This window comes from Aplysia californica, unplaced genomic scaffold, assembly GCF_000002075.1.
Source record: "Aplysia californica isolate F4 #8 unplaced genomic scaffold, AplCal3.0 scaffold00201, whole genome shotgun sequence".
Taxonomy (NCBI): domain Eukaryota; kingdom Metazoa; phylum Mollusca; class Gastropoda; order Aplysiida; family Aplysiidae; genus Aplysia; species Aplysia californica.
In genome coordinates, this window is record NW_004797471.1 from 856928 (window position 1) to 876364 (window position 19437).

General features: G+C 37.6%; 2 protein-coding genes across 2 annotated transcripts; one reads left to right on the forward strand and one right to left on the reverse strand.

Moving 5' to 3' along the window:
• Positions 1–794: 794 nt before the first annotated feature.
• Positions 795–6509, reverse strand: LOC101845241 (MORN repeat-containing protein 5). The gene is made up of 5 exons (XM_005099065.3): positions 6352–6509; positions 4147–4294; positions 3711–3822; positions 2571–2702; positions 795–1298 (listed from the first exon to the last, which is right to left on the reverse strand). Exons 1-5 carry the CDS (start codon positions 6408–6410, stop codon positions 1213–1215), a joined length of 537 nt encoding a protein of 178 aa, XP_005099122.1. The 5' UTR covers positions 6411–6509; the 3' UTR covers positions 795–1212.
• Positions 6510–6526: 17 nt separating this feature from the next.
• On the forward strand, positions 6527–18122 carry LOC101845469 (ADP-ribosylation factor). The gene is made up of 6 exons (XM_005099066.3): positions 6527–7165; positions 8650–8727; positions 10248–10321; positions 11283–11399; positions 13568–13700; positions 14140–18122. Exons 1-6 carry the CDS (start codon positions 7114–7116, stop codon positions 14370–14372), a joined length of 687 nt encoding a protein of 228 aa, XP_005099123.1. The 5' UTR covers positions 6527–7113; the 3' UTR covers positions 14373–18122.
• The last annotated feature ends 1315 nt before the right edge of the window (positions 18123–19437 follow it).

The window sequence follows — 19437 nt, forward strand, 5'->3', positions numbered from 1 at the left end:
ACACTTTTACTTATTCAATCAAACGTTTTTGCACCAGAGGACTGACTTGCTATAATTAACATACTTGGGGAACAAGTCAACAAGTCATGATCTCACTAGTTTCCTGTTCGTAATTGTATTTTGTAAATGTTGTAAGCCTCCAGACCCAACTTAGATTATTAACTAAAAAGTCTATTCCAACCCTGCCATTGAGATCGACTAGGGAAGAGTGTGACATTGAAGGAAGACAATATTATTCAGTCAAATATTATCCAGCCTCCAGGGTAGGATAAACAAACTCGTATAAAGGATAGAAGTTCAAACCATTGCACCACAGACACCAGTTCTTTGTTTCCAGGATAATTAACATTATTAGTTATGCTTCATGTCTCTGAAGGCAAGATAAGCCCTTGCTCACTGGGTTTGAACAGAGCTTATAGCTCTACATTAAGAAAAATAACTTAATTGGAACAGTACACACTACTCGGGCCTTTGCTCAGTCCAAAGTGTCCCTGGGAAAGGCATTTTACACAAAATTCCCATTTGGCTCAGTTTGGAGGTTCCTGCCTCTTAAATAACCTAATAGTGTTGATAGAGGTGTTAAACCCATACCATTTCACTATACCATTTTCACTTTACACCTCTATAAACTCTGTTATGTTAATTAAGAAGTTGGGCCCCTAAATGTAATATCTGTATCCAAATGCACCAGGCAAACTCACAAAAATAATTCAAGTTAAAAAAAGCCCTTAGTCAACCCTGAGATCAACTGGGCTATCTGCTTACGGCTACCCAATTGAAAGTAAAAAAATGTGTATTTCGCAAAACATAATGAAGCATTATGTGATCGTTTATTTACAAAATGTGTTGGCTAAAAGAACGAAAAACACATTTGACAAAACATTCAGTTGGAAAAAAAATTAATTAAGTAAACAAATTTGACAGTTGTGTAAGTTTCTGTAAACCATAAGTAGTACACTACAGCATTAGAATTCTTAATTTACAGTATCTTATTTTATAGAACATCAAATTCTTGAATCTTTTCTTTCACATCACTTTTGTTTGTAGCCAAGACATCATCGCTAATAACTCTTTCATGGATTCTGAGTCGAGGGATGCAGCAATGATAAAAGTACCAGGGTTAAAGATATCAGCCTTTCAAATCATTTAACTGTAATATCAAATCAACATCTTTTGTGTACAAAAATGAAATTTACGGGAAATCTTTCCTCATCAAGCCTTGACTTTGGGTGTGAAGCCAATGAACTCATCCCAGCCTTTGAGACAAGTCTTGACAATCCAGTTGTGCTCATCATCATCTGTGGATAGATCAAAATCCACATTTTGAATATATAGATATATAGAATGTTGCTAAAGCCGACTGAAGATAAAGCTCTTTCAGAGATGAATGTCTCCAGCTCTTTTTCAAACTGATCTTTCAACTGGGTGCGGTGCCTAGCAGAATACAGACCCTGAAAACCACATAATACTAAGGGGGAGGGGGGGGGGTCCTTTAAAATGACCTGCTGGTGTAAAAAAACAACTCTGTTTATCTTACTTTTTAAAAAACAAACAGTCTTGCTCTTCCATGGGTGCTCTTATTTCAGTGTAAAGAACAAAAAAAGTTAAAAGTCGGGTCGAGAAAGAACACACTGCACAAGTTCTGAAAATTGATTGAGAATATTGTTATGGGTTGGGTTTTTTTGTCGCTGTTGCCCCTTCTACAAAAATCAATCTTGTCTAGACAGTTTCATTAATCCAAGTTGGGTGAAATGAGTAGGCTATTCAATGGGTTGCACGGCTGAGGTACATCCAATAGGTTTGACTTTCCACTATAAATGATACTTAGCATTGTCCTAGGTATGGGTGTTTTTGTTTTGACCAAATAGCAAGGCGTCTGGGCTTATCTTCTCTATGAGCTTGAGCTTTTTTCACTGATCAAAGTTATCCACTTGATAATCAGATATTTTTTACCAGATTTTAAAACAGCTCCCTCAGCAAGATAACAAAACAATGTATGATAATATACCTTTTAGGGAGATTTACTCCTCCACACATGCCTTAAAAAGAAATATCATCTGTTAAAGATTCAAAATTATAAATTTAGTGGGGTCACATTCCCATTTCCCTGACTTGATGGTAGAGAAAGAGTTTTTTTTAATTTGGAAAAAGGTTGGTCTTCATTCTTTTCTCAACCATGATCCAGAAACTTTGAGACTTGTAATAAAATAATTGTCACTTTATCAGTCACAACGGTAACTTTCATTTTTTTTTTTTTTAACTTTTACCATAATCACTTTTATGGTTTAGCCAATAAGCGATAAAGAAAATTGTTGGATGTATCAAGTTGAGGATCAAGTTGAAGAAAATTACGATTTTGGATGTATTGAGTTTGGCGTAAAAAGATATTTTGGTGGCTTTTAGGAAGGATGTGTGGGGTTTTGGTTGAAAAAAATCTGTGCATCTGATAGTCTGTAACAATGTGCATTTATAGGCCAAAAATCTCTTCTTTTTTTTTCCAAATGCCGCTTATTGGGTTTTGCATCTCACCCCTTCATATATTATTATATATGTGAACCAATAAACATTACCAGCATTCCGCAGGAATTTATTATTGTAGTCAACCACCACCCTAGTCCGTGGATTGTAGAAGCCATCGCCGCAGTCGTAGCAGCCCTCTGGAATCTTGTGACGAGGCTCATTATTGACTAGCTGCTCATGACCTGTTGGAAGATCACAGACATTTTCATTAGCATTGGTCAAAAATTGTAGGTCACCAACTCATATTATCCCAATTGCTTAGGTACCTTTAGATATATTGATATATATTATAATTTAACCTAGCATCAGGTTTGTCGCGGCCATGACCCGCAAATCGCAGCAGCAATTTTGGGCCTTTTTTAGCCCCCGAGAAACGCGGCTGCAATTTTGGCATTTTTCAACAAAAAAAGCTACTTCATAGTACCAAATACTAACACAGGCCTCTTCCATAATTTACACTTAATCACATTTAGGGTTAAAATGGCTAATCTTCGGATAAGTGGACACATGCCTTTATTTGTTAATTTTTGCGGTTGTTTGTGTGCTGTTCTAATTTTGATTTCATTCTGTTGTGAAACCTTTATTTTTCACGTTTTTACACTCTGTATTGCTACAAATGATATTCTGGATGCTTAAAACAGAACACAAGAAATTCTGGAGCTTTAGATTAAATTACTTCTATCAACATATTGAAATATATACGTCGTCACAGAGAGTCGAGAGCTTGAAAATTAACGGCTACTTTTATGGCAGCTTTCGCCATTTTTTGTGGCAACTTTTTGGCAAAAAAATGGCAACAAACGCAGATGCTAGTTTAACGTTGTTCCTTTCTTCTGCTCTTGACTTTTACTCTTAGTGCAATGCACACTCGTGTAGTATCGTAAAAGGCACAGTACAATCATCCTTTCCCACCATCACTTCATGCAGTAACCATTAGCTGAACGTCACGCAACCGAAAATGGCTGGGTTTGATAAGACAAGGGTTTACCCAGGTACAAGTTCTCTTGAAGATTTGGAAAAGAAAAGATGCTAATTCTAAGTGTGTACACGAAAAGATATTCATCCTAAACCCATCAGAGTGTTGGAAAACAAACTTGTACGAGCCTCTACATTGGTGGAGTACTTAAAATAGAGATTATTGTATCATCAGTTTAAAAAAAAAGTTATTTTGATCTGTTCTGTTTCCTTACCAGCTGGCATAAGACTTCCAGTAATCTCAGTGTAGAACCGTCTGTCATAGCCATCACAATACTCCCAGTTCTCTTCATCATAAACCAGGCCATCAGCAAATGTGTACTTCCCCTGAGGAAATTTATAGATGTATATCAGTTTGTTTTATCAATTTACATACAGGATCGTAGAGCGAGAAGGCAAACAGTATTTTAATTGCACGAATACTATAAATTTAAAATGAGAGATGCCTTCCCACAGGATCTTAAATAGAGAACAGCAACTTGTTTCCAATTTAAAGAAAAATCAGTTTGGGATATATATATAGGCCTAGATATAGCCTATATATATATATTTATTATTCAAGATCTCTTTAACTGCCCTGCCTCCTACCTCCCTCTTTCACAAAAGCATAGGCATTAGATCATTAATATTGTTATAAAAGAAAGCATATACCTCGATAGCAATTCCATTTTCCCACGTTGCATCATATCTGCTTCCATTTGGGAAAAACAAGGAGCCTTTGCCATGAAACATTCCATCTTTCATCTCTCCTTCATATCGTGTCTCGGTGGGGAAGTTATATTTTCCTTTTCCCTCCAATCTTTTCAAAAAAACAGATGAAATTACAGGAATTAAAACAATGACATGAATAACATAAAATTTAGAGCTTTTTAAAAGAAGACAAGTTTCTAGAGATGTTATTGACATTATTTATCAGTCATGCCTGTAACATACCATGCAAAATTTAAAACTTGAAATTATGGATAGCTCATACAACTTGCCATTCCCGTACTCCTACTGATATCTTTTTAATTATTTTTTTTTACGGTTAACCCATTTTAAGCATGTATCCAACACATTTGTCAATCCCCAACATTAACAAGTTTGGGGGGTGGGGGGCTTTCGATGCCTAGAGGTTAAGGTGTTCTCCTCTCATTCAAAGGTCCCAATTTTGAATCCGGGAAGCAAAGGACAAATTTTCTTTTCTAAAATTGTCTCCTTTCCTGCTCTCTAGCCATATTTTGTCGTCTGCTTTCGTCTCCATTTTCTGCCTCCACCCCTCACCTCATTAGCCCCCTCCTCTGGGCTCCTAACTCTTTCTGCAGTCTTTCCACTGCTTCTCCTTGGCCCCTTCTTACTGCTGTCTTTCAGCCACACCCCTGATCTTGCGCAAGGAAAGATCTACACCTAGCCATCTGATCGGAAAAGGGCGAAAAATCTCAGAAGTCCGTGTGCAAGTTGTGCACGTTAATTTGGTGGTCCAAAATCGATAAGAGCCACCCGCACAAAATTCAAAATTTCCTACCAAGTGAAAATGTTAGGTGTGTCCCACGGGCTCATATGAGTTTTATGACCTTATGCAGTTGCGAGCGCCATAAAACACTCACCAAAAAACAAAAAAAAACATGTTTAAGTCTCCTATGTGCCCAACTAGGCTAGCGTGCTTTTATGTCTTTGTTTCAATATATATAAACTCACACAAACTAAATATCGCAAGCATGGAGTACTGTTTATTGCATGGAGCATTCAGGACAAAAGCGGATAGCTGTAGAATGACAACTAAACGCCACTGGCTGATATTTATAGTAACAGCCATATCTTGTTTAGATGTCATTGAGGGATTCCCACTTTGTCAGTCATGGCAGAGAGTATAAAGATCAAGTACAGATCATGGTGGCAACACGACCGCACGATGGCAGCCTGCCGACTCGGATTATTTTCTTGGCAACTTAATTGCAGCAACTTGCAAAACAGTTCAGTTCGGTTGTCTGTGATTGTGCAGCACCCTTCTTCCGCCCTGATTGATTCTGATGCTGTTGGCCTACGCACACTACCTAAACTAGAAGAAAAAGAAGACTAAGAGTAGGCCTACGTCAATTTGGATACGAAAGCAACAAAGTTCAACGACGCAATGCAAATGATCAACCGTTTCTATCTGGATCATTTCTTTTAAAGATTTTCAGCACAATTAAGAAATCAAGCACTTACAAGAGATGGACTCAATAGGACATGAGCTGCAAATGGAGTAGAACAAGAGATCTAGATCAAGATCGATCTATTCTATATAAGGCAAGGGGAATAGAAGCATGGAAACTGCCAGTGCAGACCTACACAAAATCATCACTATTTTTCTAATCACGATCATGACGCGGCAGGCATCCCCTTGCGAGGTCAAAAAATACGGCTGTTACTATAAATATCGGCCAATGAGTTGTTGATCTCATATAGCTACCCGCTTGTTGTTCAGGACTGCTCTGTTCAATGTTTATTAAAGCGTGCTGATAAGTAAAATAGGGGCAAAAGTAGGATTTATAAGAAATTTCTGATGAAGTCGACTGAAAACTGAACATATTTATTTCCATCATCAGTCTTACTCTACTGCCTGTGTGAAAAGGGGTCGTGTCTTTTTGTATTATCTGAGCTTTAAGTTATTTCAATTTTACTGGAGACATTTATAATTGGTTGAGTGTATAGAATTAATAATTGTGCAGTCTTATTAATTATTAATTCAATTTAAATAGATATCTACTCATTTACGGCACATATGACATAAAGTGCTGCATGCACATCAAACATCTAGTCAATCACGGTACTATCAATTCTAACAGGCTCTCACAATCAAAGAAATTGTTCTCAAACTGATATGTGAATAACTACCTTCCATTTGTATAGTCCCCTTCATAGCTGCTGCCAGTGTACTGTAAGATGTCATCCATCTTGAAAGTTTACGTAGTCGCCTAAGAAACAGAAAAGGGACACGACTCAGAAAAAAGAAGGGCATTAGCCTATTTGCCAAGCCTATCGTTATTTTCCCCTGGGGCAGTGATAGTACCCTCCCCTGTTTTATTTCCGGTGTTTCCTTTGTTTACATCCTCAAATATTTTGCAATGATCCAGGATCTGAAAACAGGGATAGGCCTGACGTGAAAACTTTGAAAAAGGATGCAAGAACACATTGACTAGATCTGGATCTTAATTCTACTGTTTTCGAAGACGAGATCTCTGTTACAATCACTATTACTACGACTGAAATTTGTGAAACTTCTAAGGAATCTCTAGATTTCTAATATTCTACTAAGTTTAGCTTCTAAACTTCGATCTCATTGTAGATGAAGTATGAAAGCTGATCTGATGCTATTTTACTATTATTGATACCGGTACTATAATATTAAGTCTAAGTTACTACATGATAGAATCTTTAGATCTATGTAGATCTAGTCTAGATCTATACTTAATAAAAGGACTGCCTGTTCAAGAATTGTGAGCCAACCAGGTTCTTGGTCATCATATGATTAAGATTGGTTGTTTTGATTTTGATTGACACTGACTTTGAAGTTGGCATCAAGTCAGTCAAGTGCTATTTTAATTTTAGATCTATATCTAGATCTAGATTCTAGATCTATCTATACTGAATTTCAGTATGGGGGCATGGATATGTAAAAGGACTTTGCCGGACAAGATTCTTATTCAAGGTTTGAGGCTTGAAACAGTCGGGTATAAATTATCTTTGTCGAGATAACAAATTTATAACAACACATGATGAAGCTGCCGCGAGCACTTCCTAGCACACCTCTGTGATTGGCCCAAATATAGATGACGTATTTCTGCCATCTATTTTATTTGTCTTCCGGGTTTCCCCCCAAGACTCTTTGGTTTCCCTCGCCAGTAACTGACTAAATCTCACTGTGTTTCTTTTGGGGTTTTTTGGTTCGTGATGTTGTAAATGTTATCTTTTTATACAATCTCAGCAATTCTTGTTCTCATAAATTTACCGTCTCCTAAAAGTTGTACACACACACACACACACACACACACACACACACACACAAACACACACACACACACACACAAGCGCGTGGGTACACACACACACACAAACGCTCGCACATGTATACACACGCACACCCATACAAAAGCATGTGCACACACACACACAGCCCACAGAGTCGGCGATGAAACCTAGTGACGTAGCCTATCACGCCAGCTGGCATGGGAAACCCCGGAAGAAGACAAATAATAGATGGCGGTAATACCTCATGTCATCTATATTTGGGCCAATTTCAGACACGTGCTAGGGGCTCGCTGCTGCTTCATGTAATAACACAACTGTTGGGATCAGTTGTTATTATCTCGACAAAGATAAATACCGAAACAGTCAAATAAGTGGATTGTGTGGGCTTGGGAGCTGTATGTAGTGTTGTAGTTGACTCTATAATATTTACATAAATTGTGATAAAATTTGATTTTAAATTAATCTTGGTTTTGAAAAAACTGTCATTCATTTACTGTGTCCTTTACATTACACTCTAACTAACAAGTTACTGTGACTATAATTTGGTCGCTTTTAAGCACAAGGGGGCTATCCCGATAAATGCTGTTTTGAGAAAATCGAAGTTAATGTTTTTGGATCCTTATATTCAACCTCTTTAAAAGACAAGGGGAGTTTTCATTATAACCAAACAAATATTAATAATATTATACACCAATGAAACCAAACTTCGGCTATAGGTAGGGCAATGTCTACTTTTGGTGTAGGTCAAGATTTCTGGAAACCCCCGAAATCTAGGTTAGCCCGCTTGTCCTTAAAATAAGTTAAAAGTGACCATTTATCCTGGTTTCTAACTAATTCGCTTCACTACAGTTGCCCCTCATGTCCCTACTTTTCCTACACTCAATCCCTTGCCAAGTGTTCCGTGATAAATATATATTTTAAGGACATATATATATATGAAGTGTAGCTTAAGGCCGTGTTTCATGAAAAAGACAGTTTTACCAATTGGATTACAATGTGTACAAATTAAATAGTAGCAACTTAAAACACATTACGTGTCTCCAGAGCACAGAGGTGTATTATAAAATGTCACTTATTATTGAAATACAATGTTCAACCTTTATTTCAATTAATTAAAACTAGGCGCCTTAAAACTAATGGTCTTTTTTTTAAAAATTGTTTCAGGCCTGGATGCTGCAGGGAAAACACAACTTTTGTATCAATTGAAACTTGGTGAAGCTGTGATCACTATACCAACCATAGGTAAAGTATGAGTCTTTTTCACAGTACTTTACACAAGCAGCGAATAACTAGAGAACAACAACTAAATGCCATTGGCCGATATTCATAGTAACAGCCATCTTATTTGACGTCACTGAAGGATTCCCACTTCGTCAGTCATGGTGGCAACGCGACCGCCAGACAGTAGCCTGGCGACTCGGATTATTTTCTTTGCAACTTGCAGAACTGTTCGGTTCGGTTGCCAGTGATTATGCAGCAGCATTCTTCCACTTAGATTGATTCTGATGCTGTACACTATTTAAACTGAGAGGAAGAAGAGGGCTAAGAGTAGCCCTACGTACGAAAGCAAATTCAAACAAAAGTTAACGACGCAGTGCAAATGATTGACCGTTTCAATCCCGTTTCTTTTAAAGTTTTGTAAGCACAAGAAATTAAGCACTCAAGATTGGGCTCAATACAACGATGAGCTGCAAATGGAGTGGTAGATCTAATTCAGGACTACAAGGTTTGCAAAAGAATACTATGAGGTGCAAAAACAGTTGGCCTATACTAGGGGGAACCACTAGGAAAGACTCAAAGAGAAAAGCTTGGATACTTCCAGTGCAACCGCGGGCTACGCAAAATCATCTATATTTTTAGAATCACGATCAGAGGATGCAGCGGGCATCCTTCTTGCAAGGTCAAACAAGATGAATTGTTAGTATAAACATCGTCCAGTGGTGTTTAATTGTCGTTCTCTAGCTCTCCGCTTGTATACTTAATCTGTCCATCCCCCTTTTTATCCATCAATGTAGTCCTAATATTTTAGATAATACAGTTTAACTTGTCCAAGACGGCCACCCATTGTCGAGGAGAGAAGTGGTTGTCTTAGAAATTTGGACATCTTGGACAGTGTCATTTTTTCAGATAAAGTGCATGGGGGTTAGGAATTGTTTGTTTTCGCTGGTGATTGTATAAACTTTTCTTTCACAAATTCAGTCTGAACAGTATCGGTCTGAAATGGATATAGAATATTTGGGAAAACTATTACAAAATATTTTTACAAAGAGACACTGCAGACATGGGGTACATAATCTTTTCACAAGACATTTACAGCCATGCAGTTCATAACATTTTCACAACCCCACCTCTGCTTGCATCAGACATTATGATGTTATCAATACTTACATATATGTATATTTTTTATACATACAGGGCTTATCTAGTCTCAAAAGTGGTCAGATCTTTCTGTCCGTAATATTTTCAGCTTCTGGATGATATCAGTGCAGGCTACCATAGGACAGGTGCTCAAGTACTCACTTGCGCTGTCTTACCCCATTCTCATCTGTGTGAAGTGAAAAATTGTGCAAAGTTTTGGAGGTTATTGTAATTCTAACTGTGAATCTGTTACACCCCAACCAACATTATTTGGATCATTGTGGAGGTGGTTACCAGTATCCTCTGCAAGGATAGGAGTTGAGATGTTGAAGGGTTGCTCATCTGTTTTGATTTTTTGTGTGTTTTGCTAATGTGTGTTTCCTTTTGCTGTCTCTAATAACCAGGTTTTAATGTCGAGACAGTGACTGTGAGTGACGTCCAAGTTATGTGCTTCGACATTGGAGGCAGGGACAAAATGGTGAGGGAGAGAATTATCAGAGACCTAAATAATGTGATCGGTATTCTTCAGGTCAGAAGTTCGCCTCTCCTGCCAAAGGATTTGCATCACCCTTATAATGCTTATGTCTTATTTATCAGCAGTCAGTGTTTGGGTTCAAGAGTGAGGTGGCCTGCTTTTGATCTCTTCCCTATCAGGTTTTCTCTAAAATGAAGCCACCGCTGCAGATCACTGAGTTGTGTGGTGGTGGGGGGGGGGGGGGGGGGTAGAGGGTTTCAGCGAAAAGTGGGAGAATATAGTCAGTAGAGAATGATGTTTTGATACCCACTGAGCAAATGTTCAGTAAATTTGGAGGTTGGCTAGATATCATTTGAGGTGCACTGCCTCAGCATGCTGTGTGCTCTGTACAACTATTCTCATGTGAATAGTTACCACAGTTGGGGAAAAGAACATACACAGGTCTGCAGTAAACCTAGTGCCCAGTGCCTACTTTTCATTTAGTCCTTAGTTTATAATTCACTTTGCAAGTTGTGCCACCTCAAAGATCATTAATGTTGGTGCCAGACCATGGTCAGGATAAGTCACTGACTGGAAATTTGCAGCAACACCACAAAGTGCTTCCTGCTTTTCCCCTCTCCTCCCCTGCCTGCACATACAGTGTGGCACTTCATAAAATGAGTAGATTGCACAATCAACTTATAAAGTAGATGAAGTTTGCCATGTTAGATTATATTTTGCTGTTTTTGCTTTTTTTCTGCTTTCTCGTCTATTTATTCTAGGATTTTGTCTATGATTCGAGCATGTCTATCCGAATGCCTTCTATGAAAAAATTTTTTTTTACTACATCACAAGAAATTGGACTCAGGAATTTATTGTAAATCTTGATCTATAGCTGAAATTATGTTATAACTGAGACCATTATAAGTGTGGTCCACTACAACTTTTACATACTTTAAATAATCCTACTGGTTTCCCCCCTCAGAGGTCGCTGGTCCGTCATTATTACCGGAACGCAAAGGGCATGGTGTACTTGATTGACAGTGCAGACAGAGATAGACTTGGCGACGCACTGGATGAACTCTTCAAGTATTATTTGCATGTGAGTCAGTCATTCAATTTTCTTTTTTCTTGAGACTAACTGTAGTCACATTATATCTGAATATCTGTACATATTTTGGAAAGTTACAGACAGATTGTTTTTTTTCTTCTTTTGTTTTTAAACTATCAAAGTGCAGTTGCACCTACCTTAACCGAAACCTATATGTAAGATGGAAACCTGTCACAGCAGAATCTCCGCGGGGAAAATGCCTCGCGCGCTTGGCCCTGCTTTGAAACAAAGCTTTTTTTGGTTCCCTCAGCTCTGAAATTTGCGCCCTGCCACCAGGCTAGGAAGGGGAGATGGGATGTGACTTGGGGGTAGATGTTACCTCATCCATGTGAGGCAATAGCAGATGGTGAGGTCGGTGTGGGTATGAAATCTCACCATTGCCTGTGAAAGTGCTTGAGGGACATCCCAGCATGGAAACTTTCCTAGGTAGCCAGAGCGGTGATTTTAGTTTGATCAATGCCTGCCGCCCTGATTGTATGGCCAGCTGAGAAAAGAGTTTCTCGAATTATTGTTACATACACAGGAGGGATGGCATTGTCTGACTGTGCCTATTACACTGATGGGTGGGGCTGAGGGTGGAAGTAAAGAAGAGTTTTAACCATGCTTTTTTTTAAATAGGTCAAACAATGATCCTGTGAAATGCAAATACTGGTGACAATGCATAAGTAGGACTGACGCCTGCCATAATCAGAGAGGCTAGGATAGTATTTGAGAGATGTCAAGTTTTGACTACTGCTTGCCAACCGCTCAAGCGACTCTTGATCCCGCCAGCTGGGCCTCTGAAGCCCCCTTCCCTCTCCCCGTAAATTCCTCTGTATAAGGCTAGACCCACACCGGCGTCAGGCCTGACGGTCAGACTGGACCGTTTTCCGACACAAAAGAATGAACGCCGGCAGAACAGTAACGATTTGTAATTAAAAAACGGCAACCCACCCTCACCAAACCCCGATGTCCCAGACCAGACTGTTTAGGAATATACTTGTTCATTCCACTCCGTCTGTCGGGCGAAAGGGGGGTTATTTTCGTAGAATGAGAAGCAAACAACGTAACCCCTAAACCACGAGTGCCCCCCCTTTCCTAACCACAACAAGAATAACAACTGTTTCTCCTCCTGCTATACTCAATTTTCTACTATTAGTACTATTAAACTGATGTTGTCTGACTGTTGGGTACCGGTGGCGGCATGGGCGCCACAGCCGGCAGAAAATCGTCGGGTCGGGTCTGACCGTTGGGCCTGAGTCCGGTGTGGGTCTAGCCTAAGACTGAATATTTTTTTCTGGCTCCCTTGGGGTTCCATCTTGCACAGATTTGACTGTAGTAGCAAATATTTTTCTGAAAAGCATTTTCTTTTATTGAGTATTCATGATCGTACTATTTGAACACTGATCTAACCAGACCAAGTCTTGTGGAATGGACTATTACAGAGATGATCAATGGGAGTTTTTTTATTGAAATTGTTTACTCTGAGGATGCGTCAAACCTTTCTTTTGATTAAGGAATTCAAGACTTTTGATGTTGATTTAAATGTAACATTCATGTTGTATAGTTCAGAAATTTTGCAGCAGTCTGGGTTTTTTTTAAAGTATGAGAGGGAGAAAGAAAATGAAAGAGAGAGAGTGAGAAATGGAGAAAGGTCCTATGCTAAAGGATTGTTTATTGTTGTTGAACACAACCAAGGCAAGTTTCCCAATGTATGATAGCGGATTTTGCCATTGTCAATTTGAATGATCTACTGCTGATATTAATGGGGTCAGTGGTCGACACTGTGTATTTTGATCACAGGGATTAGCCACTATACTGTGGCACATAATGAGGTGGGTTAACTTTGTCAACAATGAGCAATATTGAGAGAAATTTTCTCAAGAAAGCAAGACTGTTATTGGTATTCTCTTTGCAAATGATTTTTAAATGTTGTTATGACAAATTTTGAAAAGTTTCCATGAATACATGTTCCGTACAATTCCTGTTTCTCGGGTATCTAGGGTCATGGTTGGAAGCAAAGACATTGTAAATCACCACCATCAACATGTTTCCTGTTCGATGAACGCACAGATTAACACCCATAGCTTAAATCTCACTCAGTGTCCTACTCGCTTTGATCTACACTCATAAGATGAGCAGCGTTATCATTGTCTTTTGTGTTTTTTCCTCTGCCTCAGGAGGATGAGACGAGGGAGTCGGTGGTCATGATTCTTGCCAACAAACAGGATAAACCTGGAGCACTCACGGTTCAGGAAGTAGAGGATGCATTCAGAAAGAAATACTCTGCAGAGAAATTCGGCCCAAATCATAGTGAGTGGTACATTAAGAATATTCTCATCTTCCTCTTCTACCAACCGCTTTGTCAACTTCTTTTAGTTTTTTAAAGTTTTTGTGCATTTGAGCACAGTTGACTCGAATACATAATACGTGAATTCACAGTTAGCCGTAAGGATATTCCATTCCCCGATAGAACCAACAACGATAGTTTACTCCCAAGTGTGTAATCCAACAAACCTTTTGAATTTTTTTCTTGTTTTTGTTTTGGGTAGTTGGCAGGTGCTCTGGTGTGGTTTGTTCCTTCTTTTCTATCAAACATCTATTGTAATTATCTCTCCTTTTTTTTTTTTTTTTTTTTTTCACTTCATTGTAACACCTCTAATCTTTGGCATGACTTATATGACCTGATTGTGTTGCAAGTGCCTTAAAACTTTTACTTATGCAAAAAACAAAACTGTTTCTGTCCCAACAGCTGTGTTTGTCAAGCCTTGCAGTGCCTGGACTGGAGACGGAATCTGGGAGGCCTTTGAATGTTTTGTGTCTCAGATTGAACTGAGGAAATCTGGAAAAGTAAGATCATCTGGTCTTATCACTGTGCCGGATAGGAATGCATCAAATGTCACAGACCAGACCAAGTCACTTCTTAATTTCAAATCGGCACTAAAAGACCCTCTTACTTTTGTGAAGTCTTGGCTATTTTACTAATGCTAGTGAAAGGTTTTTAGGTATACTATTGATATTTTGGCTAGTACTCAGTAGTTATGCGTTTTCAGAAAAAATAGAAGAACTCGTGCTCTTCACTGCTCTCAGATGTATATTATCCGATGCTTCACTTAAATAATATATAACTAATTCAAAGCCTTTTTCTAATTGTGTTCAAGGAAAACATGGAAAAAAGCTAGTTACAGTTTGTGCAGTTCTTGAATTTCTAAATTTTGGGATAAATATATTATTATAATCTTAATGCTTAATGTACAAACTCTTTTGGGTGGACATTTCTATTTGGTCCTAGAAAAGTTGATGGAAAGAGATGAAACCTTTTGTTTAAGAGATGAAGGTTTGATAAATGATTGTCATCATGTTATCTTCAATAATTTTGTTGTGTTGTTTCAACATACTAAACATTGATATCAGATGGTATTATGCTGGATAACCGTGTCTCACGTCCCAAATAGAAGTATTCTTGAACTTTAGTTGTCTCTAGAGTTGTCAAGGCTTTGCACCTACTTTGCTTAGTTCTCTAAACTCAAACCACTGACATTAATTAGGTTTACCTTTCAATGTTGGTTAAATCCAAATCATAACAGGAAAATTGTAGTGTAAAGAAGAAGACTTTATTTGACTACATCTCAAATCTTGTGTGCAGTGAAGAGTTAAGAGATGGATGGATAAGGGCTTGATGTGGTTATTGAGTAGTGTGGCAGCAAAAGTACCGCATTACATTCCCTCTTAATTTGTTTTTTCGACATGGTCCACACTCTATTCAAGTTCATGGGACCAAAGAGAAAAGCATCAATGTTGAATGGAGAAATTTAAAGATTGAATGTTGATCACATTTTTAGTGTTTTGTTTGGGGTTGTTTTTTTTTATTTGTTTGTTTTTATTATTTTTTTAAAGTTATTTTGTCATAGTGTCGAGAGTGTTAATTTTTATTGATGTTGTTGCATTGTGTTAATTCAATCAATGTTTTACATGTAGTAATCTTTTCTAGTCTATTCAGCTGCCATTATTGTAAGGGTATCATAATACACTTCATGTGTTATGTTATCGTATATATATATATATATATATATATATATTATCTTCATCTTATCTGCTTAATAATCGGTGATAAACTTAAACAAATTTTTCCTTCGATAGAAGTGTCCATATTTTTTAATGATTATTTTTGCAATGGTGAGGAGCTGGTGGCCAAGAAGTTTGATATTACCCTCCCTTGCTGAAATTTTGGTTCGGGTTATTGTTCTGTGAAAGGCACTAACCCTTTATGTTTATCTCTGGAGGGAGTTTTCCCTCAATGCCAGAGCCCTCATTTGGTACAAAACCTGAAAATGACATACATGTCACTGAATTGTTCATTTATTCAAAACAAATGAGTCTTATTTTTATAATTCTTCATCTAATGGAAGAACTCAGAAAAGACCTAATTTTGGCAAATGCCAGAATTTAGTTAACGTCGTCATTGTCGTGAAGGAAAGAGACTGAGCCGCTGACAGGGGAACAACTGCACAGTGGTTCTCACCACAAGCTGCTCGGAGTGGATTGCCGGAGATAAAGAGTTATAGAAACCTTGGGATTTTTCCCAAGTTTTTCTGCGCCATGATTCTGTAGTATGTTGTAATTTATTGGGTATTTCTCCTTGATTTATCTGAACAGGATGAAAATATTGAAAATCCCATCTCCACGGTGTATCTCATAAAGACAAATCAAAAAAGAATTACAAGCTTTCTAGTCAAATTTCACAATGTTTTCTTACTTCTACTCATAAATTTAAAATGCTCTCTCTTTCTCTCTTCAATGATTCTTGGTATTTTTTTTAATGGTATACGGCCGTCTGCAGGACAATTTGATCCTTTAAGGCGTTATGGTAAAAAAAACAGCCATATATCATATATGGGACATGTGTAGTCTTTCAATCTGCTACCTTTGCTGTCTGTCATTGGGACACGTTCAGAAAATGATATTTTTAACGTCTTTAAGTACGGGGACCTTTTTACATATTTCCCCTCATTGTCTGTGATACGATGTGGTGTATTGTCTGTGATATGATGTCATGTAAAGGATTTAACGATTGTACGGTCGGCATTACTACTTTGTTAACCTCAAAAAGCAGTGATATTATTCTTCATTGTCAGTCAGTTCAGTTTGCCAGTACCAGTTTCTTATTTGTTGTTGTTGTTGTAGTATCATTATTTAGTCATGTTTATGTGGGGAAACAATTTGTACCCATCAACCATAGTAAGATTAATTTGTGTGAAATTTCCCTGGAATATGATGTCAGAATTTTTTCTACTCACTTTTTTATTTGAAAGTTCATGGTGGGTGTATGATTTTAAAGAAAATTTGTACTAATTAAAGCATTTCATTACAAATAAATCACATGCTGACCATTGAATAATATGCAATGATATATGGTGTTGTGGACTTTAAATCGGTTACTTGGACATTGCTAAAACTGAAAAAGCAAGGTAACTCTCTCAAGAGAACTGGAAGGTGAGATGAAGGTAAAGGTAAAATCTGCCTATTATATTTTAGTAATGGGTTTATGGGGTATTTGTACCTGTATTTCTTTTTCTATGAAGAATCAAAACATGCCTGGTGCAATATTACAGTCGAAATTGTACAAGACGGCCACCCATTGTTGAGAAGCAAAGTGGTTGTCTTGGACAGTGTCGTTATATATTACCCAAAAAATGGCAGGGGAGGGGTGAGAAAATGGCTATTTGTACATGTGATTGTCTTGGACAAGTGGCCCTCATAGTAGGTTTGTCTGTATCTTTCTTTGGCGAACATTTCACTTTTTGTGGAAACAGGAACAGCTTTTCACATGTGTGCTATTTAATGAATCTCAATTGTTGACACTTGCAATAATAATAAGTTTTTGGGAGGAAATAATACGATTTTATTTTACTGGTAACAGAAAAATTGTGAGGCATCATGGTGAAATCAGGCACTCATCAAAATAATAAAATGGAAGAAATCTGTATTTTTCGGCCGGTTTGGAATTTTTTTTTTCTTGCCCAACACCGTATTATGTCCATTCAAAAACATTCTTGTTCGTGTTAATGGGAAAATGTTGATTGAAGGCACGAAAAATGGAAATTTGCAGTTTCCAAGGACTCTTGAGCTATAGAAGTCGCCAAAGTTTGGCCTGCCATTTTCTCGATAATTTTAGTACTGAAACCAGGCGACCCCCACCTTCTTCAGTGGCAAATATCTCGACTTCTATTCATGATAAATGGATATTTTTTTCATCAAATGCAAGGCAAATAAAAAACCTTTAAGATGATACATGTACCAATAACTCCAAATACCCCAAAACTGAGGAGTGCCTGATTCCGCTGCGTCATTACACAATTGGCTTTTCTTTCTTTAAAAAAATCTTAAATTGAGATACACAGCACTTTGAACTGATGATTTTTTTTTCTTTTCTTTTTTGAATGTCTACTTTATCATCTTTTTTTTTTTTTTTTACAAATTCAAAACAGATGTACTGTTCTTTTTGTTTCAGTTTTATTGTTGTTGTTTTTTTTAACTTTTGCTACAACATTAAAGTACATAATATAAGTTGAATTGTTTTCAAAGAGGTTAGTTTGTTATTTTTTTTGTGTTTTCTTATTTTGTTTCCTTTTTATCCGTTTGGATTGCATAGCAGGGATTTCTGTTTGATGAATATCAGTAATGATAAAAACAAAACAAAAAATGATTATCATATATGGAATTAACTCATAATTTTGTAAACCTGTTACTTTGAATAAATTCAAATAATACTATAAATATAAAACAAAGAGCAAGCTAGATCATCTGTAGTTGTGTATACAGTAGGAGGCATTTATACTATTATTTGGTGCCTTTTTCACCAATCGTTTAACCAGAGAGTATTTAATTATAGTTCAACATAGAACATGGGTCTATGATCTGTTTGCTGGGGATGACATGCTGAGAAATGAACAGAACAATTTACTTTCCCAACCCCCTTGTCTCTATATTTATGGCTGCTGAACATGTCGTTAGCGTGCACAAGAAGAGATTTGTGTGTAAGCCATTTTGTCAAATATCTAATTTCCATGATTATACAACAAAGGGGGAATGTCATAGAGGTAAAGTATACTTGGCTTGTCATGCAGGACACTTGGGTTTGATTCCCTGGTGGGAAGGGTGGGGTTGTTTTTTTTAATCAAGAGAGAAGACCGAAATAGAGAGAAGAAAGAAAATAAAGACACAGAGGCTGATTGAGAAAAGGCGATCCGAAAAACGACTGGTCAAAGAGAAGGAGAATTTATTGTATTGATTTTCAGTACGATAAAGATAAAAAAAATTATTCAGTCTGCAATCTCTTCCGTGGTAACTAAAAACTGTTCCATTGTTTTGAAGGTGGACTACACCAGTTACTAGAGTGATGATAATAGAAATAATAATTATTATTATCGTAATAATAGCAACACAAAGCATAGAAAGCACGCTCGTCCAAGCCCAACTGAGATGGGTTGGCCATGTCATCTGCATGGAAGACCACCGAATGCCCAAAAACTGCTGTACAGTACGGCGAACTCGCAAGTGGCAAAAGAAATCTCGGGAGGCGAAAAAAAAAAACAGTTCAAAGACACGATAAAGGAAAACCCCCAGTTTGCACAGGTTACCCAGACGGTATCATTTTGATGTCGGCAATGTGCCCGCGTACAAAACAAGCGGACGCTGACTTAAAACAAGCAACTTGCTGACATCAGTGTCATAGGATAACAACAGCCGTCCAATGGCCGACCTGAAACTGACCCACAGAATTGTACACTCAGAGTAGAATTCTGTGAGCTGACCCCAATTTCTTGCCATGTGTATTGCACATTTTATAACTTAAAACTCGACTTTGGCCGCAATTGATTGAGAAAAACACCAACATGAGGTTTCTGATTACTAACTTTGATTCGGTTATTCTTTTGACTTTCAACTTTATTTTTTTTTTTTTAATGTAACCTGTTTGTCTTACTTTTTCGAGATCCCTTCCCCCCTCATTTCATTCGCTCCCTCTCCCTTCCTCCCTCCTTACCTCCCC